Source organism: Sinocyclocheilus anshuiensis, unplaced genomic scaffold (assembly GCF_001515605.1).
Source record: "Sinocyclocheilus anshuiensis isolate Anshui unplaced genomic scaffold, SAMN03320099.WGS_v1.1 scaffold417, whole genome shotgun sequence".
Taxonomy (NCBI): domain Eukaryota; kingdom Metazoa; phylum Chordata; class Actinopteri; order Cypriniformes; family Cyprinidae; genus Sinocyclocheilus; species Sinocyclocheilus anshuiensis.
In genome coordinates, this window is record NW_015537953.1 from 652,929 (window position 1) to 678,385 (window position 25,457).

General features: G+C 34.9%; 2 protein-coding genes across 2 annotated transcripts; both read left to right on the top strand.

Annotated features, from left to right (window-relative positions):
- The first annotated feature begins 209 nt into the window (after positions 1-209).
- On the top strand, positions 210-4,989 carry LOC107664752 (uncharacterized). Its single transcript, XM_016455403.1, has 6 exons — positions 210-260; positions 663-771; positions 1,743-2,084; positions 2,766-2,864; positions 3,618-3,755; positions 4,684-4,989. The coding sequence occupies exons 2-6, from the start codon at positions 729-731 to the stop codon at positions 4,842-4,844; spliced, it is 783 nt and encodes a 260-aa protein (XP_016310889.1). The 5' UTR covers positions 210-260; positions 663-728; the 3' UTR covers positions 4,845-4,989.
- A 3,800-nt stretch (positions 4,990-8,789) lies between these two features.
- Positions 8,790-25,025, top strand: LOC107664763 (WD repeat-containing protein 47-like). The gene is made up of 14 exons (XM_016455413.1): positions 8,790-8,975; positions 10,289-10,458; positions 12,223-12,306; positions 12,390-12,474; positions 13,679-14,466; positions 16,074-16,179; positions 16,270-16,439; positions 17,721-17,948; positions 18,030-18,197; positions 20,040-20,209; positions 21,305-21,475; positions 21,565-21,696; positions 22,625-22,843; positions 24,175-25,025. Exons 2-14 carry the CDS (start codon positions 10,301-10,303, stop codon positions 24,315-24,317), a joined length of 2,622 nt encoding a protein of 873 aa, XP_016310899.1. The 5' UTR covers positions 8,790-8,975; positions 10,289-10,300; the 3' UTR covers positions 24,318-25,025.
- Positions 25,026-25,457: the final 432 nt, after the last annotated feature.

Sequence of the window (25,457 nt, forward strand, 5' to 3'; positions counted from 1 at the left end):
ATGTAATGAAATATTTCAATGAAGTACAACTGTGACTTTGTGGTCCAAAAGTGTTCAAATACATTTTATTCTTGCGCAGTGCTGCTTCTGCGTGTGAACAGAAAGTGTCTGGTGTTTTCCTGATAAGTCGGATGTCAGGCGAGTTTTTTTGTGGTGCTGATTTTCATTTCATGTTCATGTCGCTGACCTGCTTTCACGCCTGTAAACTTGTGAGCATTACTTCAAAAGCAGCTCTCACATTTTCACCCACTTTAAGAGCGGTAAGCGTAGGCCTACTGTTTACATCATTTTAAAACCACTACTTTTCCAGCTGTAGATTGTTTATGTTATATAATGCATTGTATCTTGTTTATCTTGTTATAGATTTCCATTTGTGAAAATCATTCTGTTTGCTTGAATAATATCTAGTAGACTTAAGCTTCTACAGGAAGACAACTTATAATTATTTTCATAAGCTATCAATAGATAGCTCTATTCATATATATATATATATATGCATGACCACACAGGAACCCATCTAGATGTCTCTGCCAGACTTCAAGAGCTTTAGCTATCACCACGAGCGAGCGAGGAAGATTCATGCGTCCTCATTAAAAGACACCAGGTGTTGTTTTCATTGAAGTTGAATCTGTCATTTAATGAGTCTTTTTCTTCTTGTTTAGATTATTTTTGCATTTACTCTTGAGGGCAGTTTATTATTCAAGACCCACTCTGTGCCCAACTTAGGCATGGATCGCCTGTGCAGTAGAATCGTTCTTCTTTTACTCACAGGTAAGTGAAATTCATGCTGTTTTAAAAGCCTAATTTGTTAAGAACAATGTTTGGATGTAATCTAGGACATAGGACATATTTTGGTAAGGAGAGTTTTTAACAATTTTGTATGAATTGAATTTTATAAATTAATTTTATAACAATAAAATATGACAATGGCTACATATCACAAAGGCTTTATCTCAGTAGATTTTGTCTAATTACACAAATGTGTGTTTCACTTGCAATGGTTTTGTATGTCAGTTTCAAGCATCTAAGTTCAAAAACCTCTTAAAATATAATAATTTGTACATTTTGTCCTTTACAGTAAAATGTTTTGTCACTTGTGTTTTACGTTATAAATGTATGTAGTTTATTAATTACAATATTTGTTGGCCAAAACAATGAATTGTTTTACATTTTCGCTGTGTCATGAATCATTTTGTTTCATTAAATTTATAGAAAATCTGTTAAATTGCATTTAACGTAATTTAACGGTACATTCCAATTGAGACAACATGCCCCACTATGAAAAAAATGTTTTTTTAATAATAAATGTATTCGTTTTCCTGTGCAATAAATAACTTTTTTTCCAGTCAAAACTTTATATTTGTCTAAGAAACTGACTGCCTATTTAATAGAGCAATTACCTGGTTTACCTTATAATGTCTTATGCTAAAATTGTTTGTTAATTAATTTGTATTTGAAATAACTTGTGTAGTTATGGACAAACTATTTGTAAAAAGTACAAATGAACTCATTTGGTTGACAGACCCAGAATAGCTTTTTTGAGGTGTTTATTGAGTAATTACAGTCACATATCATTAGATATTTTACATTTAAAGCTGTTAGCTCAACTAGTATCAACTAATGTTAAAAAGGCCCTCAATTTATCATAATGTCAGTATTCCAATCCAACCATCATGTACCTATTGTTTGTACATAAAGACAGATAATAAATTATCTTTATTCTTATTTCTTGACCACAACAGGAGCTCTGATCAGTGGTAAAAATCCAGAAGAATTGAACGTCTATTTGGAACCAAAGTACATTAAAGTCTGTGAAGGAGACTCTGTCACAATCAACTGCACTTTTCAGCCGAGTGGAAAGTACAAACTGAGATGGTACTACAGCCCGACTGATTCAGACTGTAACTCTGGAACAGAAGGATTACACGAAAAAAGGCGTATTTATACAGAAAACAATGACACTTGGTCAGTATTCACCATTAATTCCATCAAGACCAATGAGAGCGGATGGTACTTCTGCAAGGTTACGAGAGATATTCCTGTTCTTGACCAAAAATGCAGTAATGGAATACAGGTTCTGGTTGGTAAGTAGAGGGTTGTATCAAATAGAGAAATGCTACGATGTGAAATTAGTAAGATATATTTTGGATTCTGTACTATTTCTAGGTCATGAATCAAATACGTTCATTTGTGACACTGATCATGTTAACTCCTTTGTGCAAATAGTCAGATTTGATTTCTTCCATTTAAGCATTATGCTCTTTGGATCTCTCCAATGACTCTCCAATAATGCTGGAGAACATGACGATCATGTTTCTCATGCAAATGTAATGAGTTCATGGATCAAGTGTTGCTGTCATAAAAGCAGACAAGGACAAACCAAATATTTAGACCAATATTACATATTTACATCAACTTTTCACTGAACTTGTTCTGCTGATAAAACAGTTTGTCATTAAAAATGAATGCACTTCTTTGAGTTTGTTCTATAAATATAAACCGTGAAAAATTATTTGCACAAACTATTTATTATGTTACATTATGGCTTTATTCAGATCAGATAAAATAAAAACAACATATACCAAAAAAACAAATTTACAATTTCGACAACAGCTGTAGAATTCCATCTCCGTTTCCTTTTCCGTAAGCCGTTAGCGTGTCAACACATTTGAATTACCCACGTTCATAATCTGTTATTGAAATGGATGAATGAAACAAGAGATTCACAGTTTTAACAACCTTCACTGTTGTTTTTTACTCTACAGATGCCAGCAGCACCCAGGAATATCCGAAACAGCCACTGCTGCAGAATCCAACACAAAATCTAACTACGCAAGATTCACCCACAACTTGCTTGATCAGTGGTACAATTGAGCTTTTTTCACTCGTTAAACTTTGAAATACTCAATTCAACACCATTTGGTCACTTGTTTTTCAAGTAGTCACAATGTAATGGATTGTGCTGCATAATAACTGCTACTTCTACTTATCAGTGTTCAGTGTTTTGCCTCAGATATCAGTGAACTTTTTCTCAAAGTTTTTTAGGAAATAAGTGTACTATTGCTATAAAATTAATTACAGGCATTCAACTGACACTACATAGTGGGGTCCAGAAGTCTGAGACCACTAGTTAAAATACTTATGTTTTGCTTTTTCTTATTCAATACAATGAAATCTTAAATATTTCTCGTTCATTTTTGATCACAGCAATTTCTTTAAATCCTAAACCTTTCTGTTTAAGTCCGGGTTTAAATAAAGTCCCAGATTTTCTGCCTTTTGGGTCCCATTGCATTTTGCATTGCATTGCATTTTTGGAGCTTTGTGATTGAAATCAAGGCTGTAATTACCTACAAAGCAACTAATAGCTTGTCAAGCATGCTTATAAAGACATGTAGGGAAAATAGTTTGCTTTCCCATCAAAAATTGAAATAAGTAAAACAAAAATAAATGACTGTAATCATATTTGATTCAATACTCCATAATCTCCATAATCAAACTCATGAATGCATTCTTTAGAAATATACATAGCGGCAAAACGGCAGCTATAGAAAGAGCCACACATCTGACAGATTGACCTAACAATGTGCTATTTTTTTGTATCTTTTTGTGTGTTACAGCCACAACAATCCCCTCAACATTCTCCACACCACCGCCCAGCTTTACTCAGTGGTGGATATGGCTAGCGTCGGCAGTTGGATGCGCAGTACTTCTTGTGTCAATTGTTGTCATATGCATCTTGACTCGCAAACCTGAAGGTACATCTGCAATGACTCAATGTTGCATTTAAAAAAACTGTATTGCCAAATATTGTTTAATCCTAAACTAATTTATTTAACAAAAACAATGTTAACGTAACTTTGACCAAAGTTAACTTTAAGAACCTACAGTTCATTGTGCATCCCACATTGTTTTATACACTGGAAAAAAAAAATTTGGCGTAGAAACAATTTTCACTCATAAATATCTAGTCAATTTTACAACTGATTACAAAGAAACAGCAAACAAAACATTGAATTCAATTTTGGAAGACTAAAATAGTAATTTTCTGTAAAATGTTCTCCAATAATCTTTGTTTTATTTACAACTTCGACAAATATTTTTACAGTGTATTTTATGTGGCGAAGTACTTTGATAATGATTATTTCAAATGCATGACATAAGCATCATAAATCATTACAATGTAAAATCACCATACTAATGATGTTTTAAAAAGCGAACTTTACTCTCAAGCCAACACACATAATGCTAAAGCCTTGTGGTTATGAATATCTACAGCCTATAACTATAATTTTTTTGCTATAAACTGAGGCAAGATCAAGATTATTTCTTGCTGTAATCAAAATTATGCCACAACAAGCCTTTAAAAGTCACACAGACTGATGGGGTCTTCATGCGAGACCCCACTAAGAAACAACAATGCATCCTCAGGAGTCTTTGTACAAGGTCAGACATTTCCTGGGTCGCAAACCGAGCGCTGAATGAGTGTGGGTGGCATGTGGTTCAGCGCTATGAGAGTGAGCTCAGTTGATGACGATTAAACTGCCTTTCATTGTCTGTGGTTAGACTCGAGCAGTTAGGTGCAGCGTGCACAGCAAACCGTTTTCCTCCAGACCCTCAGTGTGGCCTGTGCTTTGAACTGTTAACCATTTGATGCAACTCTACAGTAATGTTATGTGTTTCTAGAGATCATTTATGAGAACAGCAAACCAGTGGAATCGAGCTGCTGGAGGCGAAACCGGACTAAGATGGACATCTGCGACCTGCCTTCGTCCAAAAAAACTGACACCATTAAACCGCTAAGGAAGTACGACACTCTTTCAAGCAACAGAATCCGAAGGCCATAAGTCTTCCATATGAAAGAATTATCCTCTGAAAACACATTAAATATATGAAATACCTTACTGTACACACATATTTAATTTTGTAATGTAGCATTTCCCGATAGATGGGAAGCTGTAAATATAAAGCTGTTTTTTTTTCTTCAGAAAGAGATACATGAGAAAACCTGATTTTTTTTCTTTAACGACTTTCAATTGTATCATACCGAAACATTCTGTGGTTACAAATAAATGTGAAAACCACCAAAAAGAAAAATCTGTCACACTTTTTTCCACTCACAATTAATAATACATTATCATTATTGTGACAGCACAAATTGGTCTATGGTATTTTAGAACCTACATAAAGATTAGTCAACCATGATTAGATAACAAACCACATACTGTGACAGCAGCAAATGAGGGAAGAAAATAAGGAATTGAGGTGTTTCATAGTTATGAACCATTAATTCTTATGTAGTCATTAAAGGAACTGGGAATTTTGTGAACGCACGTTTTAACATAGGCCTACTGTAACTCACGTCAGTTATTCACCTTAATCAGGTCAGACGCCATAATGACTTTAAAATGAGGCTGTGAAGGAGACAATGGTACGCACTGTATAATGGTAATTTCACAACTCATAACTTTAAAGGTGGGGTAAGCGATTTCTGGTAGCCAATGTTGACATTTGAAATCACCAAAACAAACACACCCCTACCCCAAAAGGGTCTCGCCCCTATTTTGATAGCTCCGCCCCACACATACGTACGCAACCCAGGCAACGATTAGTTCTGTGAAACAAAGCAAAACCAATGTTACACCGTGTCTACACTGGACGCGAGCGGCGCGGCGCGACAAAATACTATGGAACTCATTATAGCCTAATCAGTGATGCTGTCTACACCATAGATATATATACATATCTATGGTCTACACTGGATGCGGCGCGGCACGACACGACAAATCCCCGACAGAAAACTGCTGCTGCGTTCTATTTATGACGTATTGACACAAATTTCAAATGATTTTCAACAGTCGCTTTGTCATGTCCAGTGTACTAGACAGACTTTAGCTGTGACTTTAGCGCAGACACGGTGTTAAGGCCCGTTCACACCAAGCACGATAACTATAAAGATAATGATATAGTTCTAAAAATCGTTCTCAATATTAAAGAATAGCATAGTTCACACCACAACTATACCCGAATCAGTTTTCTAAAGCGTTTTTGAAAAATCGCTTACCCCACCTTTAAACACTTAACGTTTTTGAACAATGATGTTGTTGAACAACAGTATAATCCATTGAACGCACTGTACTTCTATCCATCACAGCCTCCTTTTATTCCTGTCAAAAATGAAATACTCAACACAAAATGCGACTTTCTGATAAGCCGTCAAAACACGACAGTAGCTTAACTTTACCTCAGATCTTGAATATAACTTAAAGGAAACAAGAACTTTCAAACTGTGAACTCTATGTGAACAAACAAGTGCATTCCATGAAAGACAGCTGAATATGTATTTTGAACAACGATAAAATTGTTTAAACTTATGTACTTACTGAATTCGATTCGAGTGCGATAATGTTCTTCTTGCTGAGAGAGCAATAGAGCCCGCACACACGCTCTTCTGATTGGCTGTAATTTATGATTGATTTTTGTTATGGTTGATGTTGTTGTTTTTTTAAAGGAAGGAAGGAAGGAAATGAAGGAGAACTCATTCAATTGACTGTGTAAAGACTTACATTTTGACGTTGATAATAATAAGGGATGTTTCTTGAGCATCAACTCAGCAAATTATAATGATTTCTGAAGAATCATGTGACACTGAGGACTGGCGTAATGATGCTAAAAGTTCAGCTTTGACATTACTAGAATGATTTACATTTTAAAATACATGAAAATACAAACTACAAAATATTTTAAATTGTATTCATATTCATATTTAACAATATCACTGTTTTTATTGTATTTTGATCAAGTAAACTCCTTGGCAAGCATGAGAGAATTATTTCAAAAACATTTTTTAAATTTTACCATCCCCAAACCATTTAGTATGTTCTGGGGCCAGTTGCATAAACTTAGCCACCATGTTAAAACTGTGTCTTAAGAACTAGTTTGACCAACTAGCAGCTGCCAAGACGTAATCAGTCTTACTTTTCCAATACAAATAAGACCAATCTACCTTTTCATAACTGAATTAAAAAAGTAATGACCAGTCTTGAAGGAAAAAAAAAATTAGATTAATAACTTTTTAAGACTAGTCTAAACAGTTAATGCAACTGGCCCCTGGTGTAAAAGATCGTTAGGTTGATGGTCATAAGCAGCTATATAAAATGCAGAGGTAGGACAATTTTCAAAGAAACATTACACCACTAGCAGAAAGTGGGACACAGTCCTGCAGAGAACAACCCTGTCCCAGTTGCAGGTGCATTTAATGCGTGAAAAAACAATGAAGGCCTTTGCCAAAGAGGGTCACGCTCACTCATAGAAACTGATGGACACTTGGGTGCCCCAAAATATATGAGTTCACGCACTTCCTTTGTGACCTAGATTTAACAAAAACTGAACAGCATGAAGACTCACAAAGATAGAATCAATTGCTGAACTGTAATTTGGATACTAAGTCAATACTTTGTGAGATATTTGACATATAAGGTATAAAATAGGCCTTAAAACTATTAAACCAATTCACAAATGCTCACTGAAGGAGGTGCTTTGCCTTTAGAAATAGTTGACCTCATGAGTTTGACCATTAACATATGGTCAACCTCATGAAGTCAAATATTTCATGAGCTGTTTTTGTTTTCTATTTATTTTCTTGCCTTTATCCAAATTTGAGAATGTTTAAACATAACCCGGATTTGTGTAACTTCAGTACTTTTAGCATTAAACATTAAATAAACATCAAATTAGAAAAGAAAAAGAATGTATAAAATGTAAAGAAGAAGACGAAGAAAAGAAGAAGAAGAAGAGAAAAAAGGTTGCATTTTAGTTTAAATCATATGGTTGAGGCTGGCAAGTCTGAGACTGAATGTTGGTTTGTACTTTATTGCTAAATGTATATTTCCTATAAAAGTAAAGTAATGGTTTTAATCGTTTTTACTTACAATAATCTTCATAGCAGTTTTGAATGGTTGAGCTGAGTCCAAAAAATCAAGACCTCTGATGGATTTTGTGTAGCTACATTGTTCCTAGGTTAATTTTAGGTTAGAAAATAGTTTATATAGCTAACATATGTAATTCTCACAACAGCAACTCGACTTTGTAGTAGTTTACAGAGACATCTATTCGATGTACGTGTTTATATTTGGAAGACCTATTTTTTTGAGTGTTTGCTCCTCTGCAATATAGCCTACGCCTCTAAGACGTTTCCTGTCAGATGTTACATAGACATTTAGAAAACGTTGTTAAGATGTTTATGATTTAAAACTGATTTTATAAAGACTTTATTCAGATGTTCATACACGGCAGATGTTTTCCAGATGAAACGCTCTTTAACAAACATCTTGAAGACCTACGTGTGCTATTTAAAGTCATCTCAAATGAGCTTCTCTTTCAGCTCAACCATTCACCGATTAGGTCAGCAATGTTCTCATCGATGAGCTCCTGGTGAAATCAAAAACATGCTTTTGGATCAGTCTTGTGATTGTATTGTGCCATCAAGTGGTCATACAGCACAACAGCAGGGTTTTCTGCTTTCTAGCAAAATAAAATGAAATTCACACTAGGATTAAATAATATTGTTTCCTACGTGTCATAATTTTAAGGAATTTTCAAATGAGGAAAAATACATCTTTGTCCATTTTTGTGTTTTGTTCATTTTATTCCTACCAAAATTATTTGAACCCACACAATATAATAATTTAGATTCCCAAAACTCATATTTTCTAAGAGAACCTTAACAGTCTAATGATGACCAGCAATGCAGCGGTGCGCTGAGTGTGTGTCCGGAGCAGCGCGTCTCTCCGCCGGTAACCGGCGCTGCTGCTGCCGCTGATGGAGAGAGGGAGACAGGCGGAAGGTGGGTGTGGACATCCGAGCCATTGTCGGCATAAACGCACCTCACGCTCTGGCGGCTGAACGCTGAGCTCGCGCTAATCCGCGCAGGAGAAGACTGAATAAACAACTCGGCTCTGGCCAAAACTTGATTTTAGGTAAGGGTTTGGAAATGCCGCACGGATTTTTTTAACGTTATCTTCCAAGCATGCAGAGAGTTAAAGCTCCACTGCGTTGCATTTGGGGCCAGACAGGACATGCATGCTGTTTATACATGTGCATTTCAGCGAAAATGACAGATTGGAGGTCGCACGCAGTGAAATGGGTCAGAAAATAAATTGGTCAGATCAGCAGCCAGAAAATTGCCAATGCTGCTGTCTCCATTGCACTGGTGCAAACACCCTGAAATGCATGCTTCTCTTTGCTGACAGGACTGCATGGCCCAAATTGTCGCAGTACTTGCCTGCAACTGTTTGTATGCATAATAAATCAAGTCTTTAAAAGGTTTCCATTTACGCTGAGTCACGTGATTTATTCAAATAGTGCTAGACGTTTGAAATGGGCTTGAGATCAGTGACATGATGGTGCTTCACAATATTTGATGCTAATGTTTTGTATTAGTATTATTATTATTGTTAGCTAAACAAGTAATGATTTACTAACCTAATTTACTAACTGCTTACCTAATTATTATTATTAATTTTTAAGGATAATTACTACAAGCTGTCCATAACTCCTAAAAGAGCACTAAATGTATTTATTGCATTTATTTATATATTACTTATTTTGCTTAATATACTGAGTTAATCTATCCCTAAAGTTTAAACTTCAAATTAATTATTTATAATGTTTAAATAAATGTATTTATTAAATGTACAGTTCTTCAGTGTAATATTTTGAGCTAATTATATTTTCTATCCCTTAATCCTAACCCTCACCTATTAATTGATTAATTTATTTAAACGTATTCATTACATTTATGAATGTATTATTTATTTTTTGATATACTGAAATAATGATATTTTTCTTAAATCCCACAGAATATTTATGTATTTGTTTGTTTGTTTTATGTATTTATTTAGACATTATATTTTATCACTTTATTTATCTGTTTATTCATAATGTTTTAATGCATTTTATGTAATTTAATATGCATCTCTCTCTCTCTCTCTCTCTCTCTATATATATATATATATATATATGTGATTTTTTTTTTAACTGTATATTCTTAGTTAATGTTATTTTCTTTCCCTTAAGACTTGCTCCCACAGAATTATATTTATTTACTGGTTTTAGATTTTAATTTAGACATTTAAGTTAGTCTGGTCCCTCAACATAGCACTATCCTTGTGGGAATATTTGGTTTTCACAGTGTAGGCAAAACCACCCACACACACACACACACACACACACACACACAGAGCTCTTGCTGTCATCGCATACAGATAACCTTGTCCCTCTGTCCCTTCAGGAATCTGACACCATGACTGCAGAGGAGATTATAAACATCAAAGAAGCAGAGATAATCAAGCTGATCCTGGACTTTCTGAACTCCAGAAAGCTCCACATCAGTATGCTGGCCCTGGAAAAAGAGAGCGGCATCATTAATGGGCTTTATTCAGATGATATGCTCTTCCTGAGGTCAGTAGTAAGCTGTGTCTTTGAACCCTAAACAACTAATGAATGCACTATTCTAATACACTACTGTTCAAAAGATTGGAATCATTCATTATTAGGTATAGGTTTTTGAAAGAAATTGATGTTAAGCAAAGCAGCATGTAATTGATTACTTGCAGTGGCCTTTTTAGTAGCCATTTACTGTAGTATATTTTGAAAAACTGTCATCCTTAAAGGGGTCATAGGATGCTACATGCACTTTTACAAGTTGTTTGAACTGAAATGTGTGTTGGCAGTACGTGTACACAACCACCCTAAAATGATAAAAATCCACCCAGTGTTTTTTTTTAATCTGCTCAAATCTTTACCCCTTTCTCAAATCGAGCCGATCGCAGATGCCCCTCCCACGATAGTTTGATTGACAGTAGCGTTTCAGCACAGACTGGACTGGTGTCTTATCTTAGACCCGCCCTGAGTGAGCTGTCATCAGTAGTGATGGGAAGTTCGGATCATTTTACCGACTCGGACCTTTGAGTCTCGTTCAGCAAAATGAACATTTTTTTTTCGAGTCATTTCGTTCATTTTAGCAAAATATAATTAAAATGTTACGTATTACTTCCCTAACACGTCTACTACTTACGCAAACGTTGATCACACTACAAACAATACAAAATTATAATGCTATAAGAAACAGAAAAGATTAATTCATTGTTTACCTGGGTCTTCAGTCTATGATTAGCTCACCTCACCTCTTATCTGACAATTCTTCGGGTTTGAGTCATTCTTAGACTCAAGAGATGAACTAATTAATTCTCTTTCCGGCTCAGACTGCATTGGTTAAGCTTATGGGGCTGCCACGTGATGAACGAATGGCTCGAAAAACTCGAAATGGGTGAACTACTTGACTAATTCCAGTACAAAACCTATAGGATGTTGCGCATGCACGACTGAACGAATCACTCCCCGAGACAACTCGTTCTTCCCGAGTCACATTAAAGATTCGTTTAAAATGAACAAATCGTTCAAGAATGACCCAACACTAGTCATCAGTCCGCCATTGTTTCACTACCGGAGCAGATGTAGACAAGAATGACTCCTTCCTAAACGATTGAGGTGTTCTGTTGCTGGATGTAATAATGAACATAGCAGTCATCATTTACTCCTGACATCTGAGCCGCTGAAGATGCAGTGGATTACGTTTGTTTTTGAAGGGAATGCACCCCCGATCTACATAAATGCGTCTATGTTCGCGCAAATCATTTGTGATCGAGCTTCACCAACAGAAGAAATGAGTGTAAGGTTTTGTAAATGAATCTTTGCAAATCGCCTTTCCTAATAATGTGCTAATTAGCAAGTTTCACGATGAATGCGGCTAAAGTAAACAGTCCCTCAGAGAGCAGGAAGAGAGGGGGGGGGTCAGCAGAGCTCATTAACATTTAAAGGAAAATGCTACAAAACTGCGTGCTCTGAAAAGAGCTGTTTTGACAGGGTAAAAAAAGGTGTTTTTTTACACTACCATTGAGAAATTTTAACCAAACTATGTTACAGATTTTTCATTAAGACCCTAAAGAATCATATCAACTTGTGGAAAATGGGCATCCTATGACCCCTTTAATAAATGGTAGCGCTGCTTAATGAAGTGTGGAAATGGAAAAACCGCATCTATTTCAGGTGCTGAAGTATTGAGTACACTTGCATTTCTTTCTGTAACATCATTTTAACTTATGAAAGAATCTTGTTTAATATTATTTAGAAGATGAACTCATTTTTGTCCTTTTTTTTCCTAAGGCAACTTATATTAGATGGGCAATGGGAGGACGTTTTGCAGTTCATCCAGCCATTGGAGTGCCTGGATAAATTTGACAGAAAGAAGTAAGCACAGTTATGAATCTGTTGCCAGCATTCAGGCTTGTGTTGCTTGTTTCACAGTCTTTTGGGCATTTTGAATCTTTTAGATTTCGATATATCATCCTAAAACAGAAGTTTCTGGAAGCTCTGTGTGTAAACAACACCTTATCTGCAGCAGATGACCCTGAGAATGTGAGTGTTTGTATGTGTGTGCAAAATGGCATCAGGTTATTCTAAAAAAAGACCCACTTTACTTGTCTTTTATGTAAAATGGAATGTTTAATTGTATTTGGTATTTATATTAGTAGTAAGAGTAGTAATGTTGTTACCTAGAAAATAACCTTTAATTATTTAATTAATTTAATTTAATTAATTGAAAATATTATTACTGTTATTATTATCATCATAATAGAAACTGATATTTAAATTAATTTTAAATAAATAAATATTGTCTTTCATGCAAAATGGAAAGTTTAATTGTATATTATTATGATTATTATTATTTGCAATTAAACATTAATTTTTGCATAAAAGATGAATATTTGTTTTTGTTTGTTTATTAGTTGTGATGATGATAATAGTAATAATTTGAATAAATGAAAATTGTATACTAATAGATAGGTAGGTAGATAGATAGATTATTATTATTACTTGTATCATATTCTTTAATACTAATAAATAAATAAATAATGTTTATCTTTTGTGCAAAATGGAAGAAGTTTGTTTTATTATTATTATTATTATTTTAAAATAGCCTTTAATAAGAAAATTTTATACTGATAGATAGATAGATAGATAGATAGATACATTATTAATAAATTATGAGTCTTTTATGCAAAATGATCAACAAAATTTGTATTATTATTATTATTATTATTATTACTTGTACCATATCCTTTAATAATAATAAATAAATACATATATATACATACATAATGTTTATCTTTTGTGCAAAATGGAAGAAGTTTGTTTATTATTATTATTATTATTTTAAAAATAGCCTTTAATACTTATAAATGATTAGTTTGAATAAATATAAATGTTATACAAACAAGCAAATAAATAAATATTGCTCGTTATTTATGCAAAATGGAAGAAGTGTAATTGTAAGTTATGATTATTTTTGTTATGTGTACCATGATAAATAAGTAACTGATACATAAATAAAGTACATAAATAATTCTTGTCTTATGCAAAATGCAAGTTTAATTGTATAATATTATTTGTACCATAAAATGGCCTTTAGTTCTTAGAATAAATCTTGTAAATTAATCTATGAAATAAAATCTATGAAAATATGATTTAATACTGATAGATAGATAGATAGATAGATAGATGACTCAAAATGTGTCAGAAAGGTTTCATTCATAATGACCGCTCTCTTTCCCACCTGCAGCTGGAGCTGACCATGCAAGATGCGGTGAAGTCCCTTCATTCCCTGGAAGAGTTCTGCCCAACCAAAGAAGACTACAGCAAGCTCTGCCTGCTCCTCACGCTCCCGCGCCTCACCCACCACGCCGAATTCAAGGACTGGAACCCCAGCACGGCCCGCGTGCACTGCTTCGAGGAGGCCTGCTCCATGGTGGCCGAATTCATCCCTGCCGACCGCAAACTGAGCGAAGCCGGATTCAAAGCCAGCGGTGACCGTCTGTTCCAGCTCCTCATCAAGGGAATCCTGTACGAATGCTGCGTTGAGTTCTGCCAGAGCAAAGCCACTGGAGAGGAAATCAATGAGGAGGAGGTTCTCCTCGCCGTCGACGTCCTGTGTGGGAACGGTTGCGAGGAACTGGACTTGAGTTTGTTGTCTTGGCTGCAAAACCTCTCGCCGTCGGTCTTCGCTTACGCATTTGAGCAGAAGACCCTCAGCATCCACGTGGACCGGCTCATCAAACCGGTCCGGACTGGTCACGCAGATCTTCTCACACCTCTGCTCACCAAACTCTCGCCCTGCCCAGCATCGCCTCTGCGGCGGCCCCACTCGGCGGATACTTACATGTCCCGCTCTCTCAATCCCGCCCTGGACGGTCTGTCCCACGGCTTGGTGGGAAGGGAAAAGAAAAGCACGGAAGGTGACGGGAAAGCATCGGCCATGTCGCAGTCGTTCGCCAACTTTGGGTATCCTTCAGGAGGAAATGGAAGCAAAAACGCAATGGAGAGCAACGTCCTCAGTGATTCGCCTGACAGGTGGGATAGTTCACCCAAAAACGACAGTTTGGTTAACATTTAATCATTCTGATGTCGATTCAAACTGGTATGACTTTCTGTGGAACACGAAAGAAGATATTTCGAAAACAGTGTTTCTGTCAATACTGTAAAAGTCAGTGGGGTTCAATGCTGTTGTTTTGGACTCCATTGACTTCCATTGTATAGATCAAAACAGTTGAAAAATTTAAATTCTTTAAAATATCTTCTTTTGTGTTCCATGAGTTTGCATCCCATCCCTTGCGAAAATTAACCATGGTTTTATTATATTAAAAGTGTATTATTGTTTTTTGGCGTATTGATTACCATTTGTATAACCACAGTTTTACTACAAATACCATGGTTAAACTATGGTTTGTGTAGCCAAACCATGGTTAATTTGTGGTTACCATGGTTTAACTATATTAATCATCAATAAAACCAAGGGTAAACATCAGTCATAAACAAAACTCCACGATTCATTGTAAAGTATAAAATACCATAGTAAAATCTAGCTTCTCAGAGCTGGTTTCTGTGTTAGAAGGTGCTACTGTGAGCGGTGAAATGCGACATGTGGTCAAGCTTGACACTTCTAATCCTGTTAGATCCACTGAAATAAATCCTGGCAGCTTTACCAGTTAAGTCCAAACAAACTTCAATGACAGTCAATATATTTTAGAGAACTTTTGTTGAATGCTAAATAAAAAGTGGCAATAGAAACCATAATATTAATATGCAGTTTTTATCAAAAGGTAGAGATAATATTCTTGATTTTGTCATTATGCTATGCTACTGTTTAAAAGTGTGGAGTCAGTACGATTTTTTAAAATGAAATAATTAATTATTACCTTTATTCAGCATGGATGCATTAATTTGATAGAAAGTGACAGTAAAGACATTTATAATGTTGCAAAAAAGATTTATAGTTAAACTTTATTTTGAACTTTCTATTCATTAAAGAATTCTGAAGTAAATGTCTTGGGTTTCCACAAAAATATAAAGCAGCACAACTGTTTTCAACATTGATAATAACAATAACAAATGTTTCTTAAGCTTCACATCAGTGTATGAAAAAAATTCTGAAGGATCATGTGACACTGTAATGGTACTGAAAATGTAGCTTTTCATTACAGGAATAAATGACATTTTAAAGTGTATTAACATAATTAAATTGTAATAGTATTTCACAATATTACTGTTTTAACTGTATTTCTAATCAAATAAATCCAGTCTTGGTAAGCATAAAAGACTTCTTACAAAAACATTTGAAATTCTTACCGGAACCAGGCTTTTAAATGGTAATGTATATTGTATATTGTTCTTGCTTATTTCCTCTATTTTTACATTTAGATGACTTTTGCCGTCATCTAACGCTCATTTAAGGTTCATCGTTTAATCCTAAATCAATCTCATAATAACTATCTGTTTTCATTTTCATAGTTTTTAGTGTTTTATTTTCAATGTATTTAAAAAAAATTGTATGGAATTTTAATTCTAGCCATTTATCAGCCAATTATCAGCTTGTCGCATGAACGTGAATTTTACTATCCGTGCATCCACAGATATTAAGATGTTATCCCGCTCATTTGTGTTGACTGGTGTTCCTCCAGAGCACCGGACGAGAGGATAAACGGCTCAGGAGGAGTGAACTCACTGCGTCCTCCACTGACTCCTGGCAGAGATGGTGGAGCCATGGGTTCAGCTGAAAAATCGGAGGTAATTAAAACCAGCTACATTTAGGTTACATGTGCAAATGATGACAGTCTTGTCATTGCTGCTGACTTTTGTCGTGGTGTGTGTGTGCAGGAGCAGCTTCAGGAGTTCCAGCGGCAGCGGCTGCGGGTGCAGCAGCATCTCGAGCAGAAGCAGCAGCAGAGGCAGCTGTACCATCAGATGCTGCTGGAGGGTGGAGTTCATCCCCCAGATCAGCCCACAGACACAGCGCAGCACAATCTCACACAGAAGTTCCTCAACAGGTCAGATCCAGACCTCTGAAGTGCCCCAGAGGCATTCAGATGTGTTGGAAGTGCAGTGTTGTTGATTGATTATGTGGCTTCTGATGTCAAGATGATGAGATTGGAAGTGCTGTTAATGCCTCTTGGGCTGGAACTTGCTTACCATTAACTAACTCATTTGTTTCACTTGTTATTGATGTGCCATTAATTTCAGGCAGGGATAACAGAAATAGCATGTGCTCTATTCTATTCTATTCTATTCTATTCTATTCTATTCTGTTCTGTTCTGTTCTGTTCTATTCTAGACTTATTCTAGACTTATTAATACTTATTCTAAGTATTATTTTATATATAGGGATAGAGATTAATCTGGAAATATTTGGCAGTTTTGAGACTATCTGCAAATTATTATATTATATTTACATCTTTTTTTGTTCATTGATTTCCAGCAATATTTTAAACTTCTTATTGGCTCTCATTAAATCATAAAAATCTAATTTATGTGATATCATTTATAGAAATTGTGAATGATGTAAATTATGCTATTTTAATGTCATTAAAATATAATTTTATATATATATATATATATATATATATGTTAAATATATTTTTACAAACTGTATGTCATAAAATTATCAGTGTAATATCATGTATTATTTTTACTAGTGATAAACATTTTAATATGAAAATATAATGCCATTGTGAAATAAGTGAAATGAAATCAGTAATTTACAGTTTTTATGTACATAACTTATTTGCTGTATATTGTAAAAGTATATTATATATATTTTGCCATTCTTTTTTTTTATTATATTATATATTAATACTTGATTTGTGCTAGTGATAGACATATTAATCTCATAATATTTGGTCATTTTGAGATTATCAGCAGTTTATTTACAATATCATATAGTACAATTTAGTTGTACATTGCTTTTCAGCAATTTTGTAAACTTCTTTTTGCCATCATTAAACTGTAGTATGTGTATTATGCCATTTATTAATTTTAATAATTATTAATTAAATACAATTTAATAGTATATTTTACATATTTTGTATATATTTATTTTGTATTTTTAAATCATTTATAATACAATATGTAATTATTATTATAATTATTAGGGCCCGAGCACTTTTGGAATTGCTCCATTTATTAATAACTATTATTTTGAATTATTTATTTTTTTTATTGTGAATTTTAGAGTAAATATGATGTAAGTACATTTTAAAAACTGCTTTGCATTAAGTACCTTGATCTCTAGATATCACGATCAGCCATAGTTTTCTTGATCATTTGTGTAGGTCCATTCAGAAACTGGAGGAGCTGAACGTGGGAATGGAGGACCTGGGTGAAGACGTCCAGGCTTTGGCCCAGCAGTGTAACGGTACGGCAGCGAGCGGAGCCAGTAAACAGACCCCAGAGACCGGCTCATGCCAGAACAAGACCGCAGTGATCAGCAGCACCCCTCAGAAGGGAGGAGGCCGAGGCGTCCCGTCTCTGGACGAGTCCCCAGTGCTGGTCAACCAGAGGTTTCTCACAACCTTCAACCCTAAAAAAATGAAATAACTCTGATTTTGTGAGCTGCTTCTAATGCAGATGTATCATGACAGTGTGTTTCAGGATGAGAAACCCAAATCCCCATTTGTTGCAGTGCAGACGCTGGAGGACACGCAGGCTGTGCGTGCGGTCGCCTTCCACCCGTCTGGGACCCTCTTTGCAATCGGCTCCAACTCCAAAACACTGCGTGTCTGCACTTACCCACAATCCCTCAAAACCAGGTGTGTTCATCTCAGTATTTAAAGGGTTAGTTCACCCAAAAATGACAATTCTGTCATCATTTACTTCCCCTCATGTTGTTCCAAACCTGTATGAGTTTCTTTCTTCTGTGGAACATGAAAGAAGATATTTTGAAGAATGTTGGTAACCAAACCTTTTCGGGTTCTATCGTGGCAGTCAATGGGACCCAAAACTATAGAAACCCATTTCTGCCACTGAATAAAAACTAGTGCTGTCAAACGATTAATCGCATCCAAAATAGAAGTTTTTGTTTACATAATATATGTGTGTGTACTGTGTATATTTATTATTTATATATAAATACACACTCGTACAGTAAATATTTTACAAATATTTACATGTATATAATTCTATTTATATAATTTATATTACATATAAATATATTTAATATACAAATATAACATATTTTTCTTAAATATATACGTGCATGTGTGTGTATTTATATATACATAATAAATATACACAGTACACACATATATTATGTAAACAAAAACTTTTATTCTGGATGCGATTAATCGTGATTAATCGTTTGACAGCACTAATAAAAAATAAAAAAGGCAATAATCTCACAGTTCTGACTTTTTTTCTCAGAATTGCGTGATGTAAACTCACAAATGCAAGTTATAAAGTATCAGTCTTTTTTCCCCCCTCAGAAATTGACTTTATAACGAGAAAAAAAACAATTGCAAGAAAAGAGTCAGAATTGCCAGTTTATATCTCGCAATTCTGACTTTATTACTCGCAATTGACCTATCGGTAAGCCCCTCCCCTCGAACGCAGATGAGCCGATGGCAGTCGAGTATCAGTTGCACGGGGAGTGGAACTCGGACTTCTTTAGGTTTCAGGCTCAGCGCCATAGAGAAACATTGGAAGAACCGAAGCTCGCATCGGTTTGCTGGTGTTTATGCTACAAAAATGGAAAAACGATGTGCCTGTGGTACTTGTAACACTTATTCCAGGTATCCTGAGAGGATGGGCAATAGAATTTATTTTATTACATTCTCTAAACCCAAAAAAAAATGAGCAAAACGTCCCCAAGCATTCAACCCCAATCACAATGAAGACGAAAACGTTCATTTTCTGGTTGTCATACTCCTATTAAGTTACACTTTTCATCTGCTCAAGCACGTTAAAGTCATCTTGTGCTTCAGCAAGGTATCTCTGGCTAAAACTAGCTTACGTTAGCGTTAAAGTTAGTGAGTCCATGCTAACGTACAAACCTAAATAGTGAACTGTTCTCATGTCATGTACCGTGCAGTGAAAGTCAAAAACACATAAACGAAGGTCTACATTAGAGTGCCTCTCCATATTAATCTGGTTAAATGTAAATTAATTCAATCTTACTCTGCAGTATATGAATGGTGTTGATCTGGGATGTTGTCATTGCGATCGTGACGACCGTAACATAATTCTCCCGTTTGCATTGTGATCTGTATTTTTACATATTTATTTTATTATCTTTTATATATCCCTCCATGGCATATTTAAGTCCGACTTGAAGGTCCATCTGTGTCCCAAATTTATCAGAAACATCTCAGAAGAAGGTTTTCACTGACCGCTGTCATTGTAAGACAGTGAGCAGCTCCGTTTGTTTGTCCAAGTGAGCAACAGTAACTAAGGGGGGCGGAGCTTACCGATAGGTCAATTGCGAGTTTATATCCAACAATTCTGAGAAAAAAGTCAGAATTACAAGATAAAAAGTCGCAATTACCTTATTTATAAAATTTTTTATTCAATGGCGGAAACGGGCTTTCATACAAAACTGTCCGAAAGTTGAACATTCTTCAAAATATCTTCTAACATCCTCTGTTTTTCCTGTCTAGCGCTCAGGGTCCAGTAAAACAGCCTGAGATCTGCTTTAAGCGTATTAAACACCATAAAGGCTCTATTTACTGTGTGGCCTGGAGTCCCTGTGGGCAGCTTCTCGCCACGGGCTCCAATGACAAGTACGTCAAAGTTCTTCCGTTCAATGCGGACACCTGCAACGCCACAGGTAACGTGCCTTTCAAATAATGTCTGTCAAATACGTTTTGTGTAGTGTAAATATAGAATATTTTCTAACAGAATCATAAAGTGCATTGAAAGTAATTGTAACCTATGAAGATAAGTAAGGGCTTTATTTTCTGATAATAACTGTACATTATTATTTATATGATTGCTAACTGCCAAATAATGGACAATAAATGGACATGAAATATAAAATATTATTTCATTATCTATTTTTCTATAGCAATAACTGTATATAACTATACAATACCATGTTGGTATACAATACCAAGATTTGAGTTGAGATATGATTTTTATAGGTATCTCAAGCTCATCAAGGCTGCATTTATCTGATCAAAAATACAGTATAACAGTAATTTTATAAAATATTATTACAATTTAAAATAACAGTTTTCTATGTGAATAAAAATTCAAATGTATTTTATTCCAGTGATGGAAAGCTCAATTTTCGTCAGTGTCACATGATCCTTCAGAAAGCATTCTAATATGCTGATTTGCTGCTCAAGAAACATTGCTTATTATTATCCAATTATAAATATTATACATTTTACTAAATGATACATTTTAGGATCAATGGAAGGTTGAAAAACAGCGTTCAATCGAAATATAAAACTTTTGTAACATATACATGTTTTTACTGTCACTTTTAATTAATTTTGTGTCTTTGCTAAATAAAAGTATTTATTTCATAAATAAATAAAAAACAATATGACCCCAAACATTTGAATGGTATTTTATGTGAGAAGAAAGAATTCAGTGGCAATTCAGTGACGACCAACGTAAGTAATATACAAAAATAAAAAAATATCAATTATATTAAATATCATTTAAATACATTAAATTCATATAATTAATGTATTAAAATTAATACATTATATATTCAATTAATATAATTTATACATTTTATTTAAAGTGTGACTTTATATCTTACATAGTTAACTATTGCAGTTAATGAAATGTACTGTATAAATGATAATACGGTTGTTAAAGAAGCAGTGGTTAACAGGGTAATGTGTGTGCGTGTGCGTGTGCGTGTGCGTGTGTGTGTGTGTGTGCGTGCGTGTGCGTGTGTGGACTGCAGGTCCAGATCTAGAGTTCAGCATGCATGACGGCACCATCAGAGACCTGGCATTTATGGAGGGTCCCGAGAGCGGAGGGGCGATCCTGATCAGCGCTGGGGCTGGAGACTGTAACATCTACACCACTGACTGCCAGAGAGGACAGGGGCTGCACGCGCTCAGCGGACACACAGGTGATCTCACACACACACACACAAACCATCCTCTTTCACGTATGAACAGGATGTCATGTTGTGTTGTGTGATCTGCCATGCTGTCGCAGGACACATCCTGTCTCTGTACACGTGGGGCGGGTGGATGATCGCCTCCGGCTCTCAGGATAAGACGGTGAGGTTTTGGGACCTGCGTGTGCCCAGCTGTGTGAAGGTGGTTGGGACGGCCCTGCATGGAACAGGTGTGTTTTTCTTTTTAGCTCCTTTACAAGCCTTTATTTAAGACATCAGGATTCCCACATTTGACCAATTTACACAATATTTTTTTTTCATGACCTTCCCAGCTGTTTGTGATTAATGGGATAAAGATTTCTAGAAATTGTTCAAACCAAATTTAGAGTGATTTGTGAATGAATCAGTGCAAGACTATTTTGTAAATTACTTTGACCAATTCATTGAAATTAAAAATTAAGTTTAATAATAAGAATTATTATTTGATAAAAAATAAATAACAATAACAAATAAGTATTTAGTTTTATTAAACACAATATTAAAATTCAAAACCAATTAAATGACAATGACCAATGTAAAAAACAAATAACAAAAACAATAATAATCAGTACAATAGTATTAATTTTAGTATTACAGAATATTAATATTTAAAACCAATTCAGTGACGACCAATACAAAAAATAAATAATAATAATAATAATAATTAAAAATAAAAAGATGATATGTTAATAATAATAATATCAATTATTAGCATTAGTATTATTAAATATAATATTAAAATTATAATAAAATATATATAATTATTAAATAATTAATAACAACGACAACAATAATAGTAATAATAATAAAATATTTTGTTATTAGTATTAGTACTATTAAATACAAATAAATTCATTGACAACCAATGCAAAAAGAATCAACACAATAACATAATAATAATAAAACTAAAATAATAATGTAAAAATATTTCTAGGATAAAATTAATAACTATTATAATTATTAAACAATTCAGTGACAACAAGCAACAGCAAAAAAGTAAATGAATAAACGCGTATAACAACAACACTAACTATAATAATCAAAAATTGCCCATTTTCGTTATTGAATCTGTGTTTGCACAGAGGTTTGGATCATTTATATTCTTGTGTCATGTGACAGGAAGTGCTGTGGCCTCGGTGGCGGTGGATCCCAGTGGGCGGCTCATGGCCACCGGATTGGAGGACTGTCGCTGCATGCTTTATGACATCAGAGGAGGTCGAAGCGTCCAGGCGTATCGGCCGCACACCAGCGACGTGCGTTCAGTGCGCTTCTCTCCTGGAGCTCACTATCTGCTCACCGGCTCCTACGACAACAAAGTCATGATCACTGACCTTCAAGGTAGGTCGCGCCACAAATGATGTCACAGGGATAACGATGTCATCATTATTTCTTCTCTTTCAGCCCTCTCTCAACCACCTGTCATAGAAAGTCCATCTTTCATAATCTAATCAGTTCTTGTACAATTAGATTTTCACTCAAAATTAGAGTAAATGTCACATTACAAAGTAATAGGGCTTGTGAATGCCATTTCATATTAGTTATTTTTTCAATGGATCGGTTAATAATAATATACTTAAAGGGGTCATATGATGCTGCTAAAAAGAACATTATTTTGTGTATTTGGTGTAATGAAATGTGTTTATGCGGTTTAAAAAAACACATTATTTTCCACATACTGTACATTATTGTTTCTCCTCTATGCCCCGCCTTTCTGAAACGCATCGATTTTTACAAAGCTCATCGGTCTGAAAAGCGAGGTGTGCTCTGATTGGCCAGCTATCCAGTGCATTGTGATTGGCCGAATACCTCAAGCATGTGACGGAAATGTTACGCCCCTCACATACTGTTGATGCCGTGTCCGGCCGGAGCGATGATTCAAAAACATTAAAACCCATTATAAACGAGGCATTTGTTGCATCCAGTGGGGACATAATTACTGATTATAATGACTTATACTGTCTTTTTACGCGTTGTGTTGCATCGCGCCGCGCAAACATAAAACCATGTCTGCATTTGTGATCGGAGAAATGACAAACAACAAGTGCTACTCTATACTGCTCAAAACTCGCGTTTGAATCATCAGTGGCAAATCCTTTAAATGAAAACGTCCTTACGTGAGTCAGAACTGCCGGCATTTTAGTCTAACGTTACTCTCCCAGGATCAGTAAACAGTCCTCCATGAAATGTGCTGCACACATCTGAATATTTGGGTTGAAGTGTTCTGGAACAGTGTTGTAAATACAACTTAACCACTGATTTCTAGTCGTGTCCTCTTTCACAACGAAAAACACGGCAGCCTAGTGTGAGCTGAGGCCAGGCTAGAGTGAGCAGAGGCGGCGGGGTTGAGAACACACTCCAAAGAGAAAGGAAACATTGAAATCGCATCATATAACCCCTTTAAATACCACTGTTCTTTTGCCACATTGAAGATTATGGTTTGTGAATGTCATTTCATACGTTTTATTTCAATAAATTGGTTTATTATTATTATTAATATTATTAACAATGATAAATTTAGTTTTTATTGATTTTGAAAAGTACAGTGGGAATGTTGTTTGTATTGGTTGTACAGTGGGAAAAGTACAGTTATAATGATAATAATAATAATTAATATTACTATAATTCCCACTGTCACTTTATGCACGTTAAATTGCCCTGTTTTTCTGCAGGGGATCTCACCAAAACGCTGCCGGTCAGTGTGGTCGCTGAACATGCTGAGAAAGTTATCCAGTGCCGGTGGCACACCAGAGACCTGTCCTTCCTGTCCTCCTCAGCCGATAAGACGGTCACACTGTGGGCATATCAGCCTTAACCACAGCAGAAGCCAAACACCGGAGTGAACGAGTGTGTCAGTGTGTGTTTGTTTGTATTTCTTTGTAACTTCAGTACACTCACATGAGGGAAAAAAAAAAAACGGCTGTTGATTCTCAGTCCTAGTCATGTCTACATCTGGAATCATGGAAGAAACAGCTTTATTGTCAAATATATTGCAATTCAGAAACAACTAAACCACGGAAAAAGCCACGCGTAGCATTGCTTCTATATTTTGCTATTTCAAGTGAACGAAACAGTCCTGAAAATGTGAGCTGAATTGTGCCTTGAGGTGATGTTCTCTGTAGTTACACTTCTTGAACTGAATGTCTTGTAAATATGAGCTTTTGTATAGGCTTAAACGCTAACTTATAAGATCATTGTATAGCACACTGCACTATAGACTTCACTCACTGAGCCACTGTTTATGCCGCATGAATAGTCATGTCTTTATTTAAATAAATGTAAATGACGCAACGCTGCGTAAATGCTGAGGATAAAAGTTTGGTGAAAGTCGTCCTCGGTGTTAAAATGGTTTCATGCATTTTTAGGAATGCTTTTATTTTGGATTGTCATTTTTTCCTAATGCATATATTTATATGCATAATATGCATCACTTTTGCACATAAATTGAGCACCTTTTTGTATTGATGCAGAGGACAGTTTGACTCTCTCAATCACTTGATGTACAAAGTATGTATTAGTAATTTATTTGAACATGCAAATAAACACCGTTTTGGAAACTATGGGATTTAGCGTGATGAACGGTTCACTGATTCTTCTACATTCATTTTTTGAAACATTTTTTGAAATTAATCTGTGATTATCACTAATGTTGTGTACACAAATGTACCATTTATTTTATCAAAATGTTATCAATGTAATGTTTTAATCATTGATAATTACTATTATTATGTGTTTATATTTCACAAATTAAAATGTATATATAATCATCATTTCTGAAATATAATCTTAATATAATAAGGAAAACAACAAAATCATATAACAATCATAAATCTTTATTCAATGCACGAATTAAACAAAATAATAAACAACATTTTTATCATTTATATATATATATAGAGAGAGAGAACTGTATACATATATGTGTGTGTGTATATATATATATATATATATATAT

Excerpts from the sequence above, each read along its gene's own strand:
- LOC107664752 (XM_016455403.1), top strand. The coding sequence starts at position 729 with ATGGATCGCCTGTGCAGTAGAATCGTTCTTCTTTTACTCACAG. Across the intron at positions 2,865-3,617 it reads CACAACTTGCTTGATCAGTG|CCACAACAATCCCCTCAACA; the intron begins GTACAATTGAGC and ends TGTGTGTTACAG. Across the intron at positions 3,756-4,683 it reads CTTGACTCGCAAACCTGAAG|AGATCATTTATGAGAACAGC; the intron begins GTACATCTGCAA and ends ATGTGTTTCTAG.
- LOC107664763 (XM_016455413.1), top strand. The coding sequence starts at position 10,301 with ATGACTGCAGAGGAGATTATAAACATCAAAGAAGCAGAGATAATCAAG. Across the intron at positions 14,467-16,073 it reads CTCAGTGATTCGCCTGACAG|AGCACCGGACGAGAGGATAA; the intron begins GTGGGATAGTTC and ends GTGTTCCTCCAG. Across the intron at positions 21,476-21,564 it reads CGCGCTCAGCGGACACACAG|GACACATCCTGTCTCTGTAC; the intron begins GTGATCTCACAC and ends ATGCTGTCGCAG.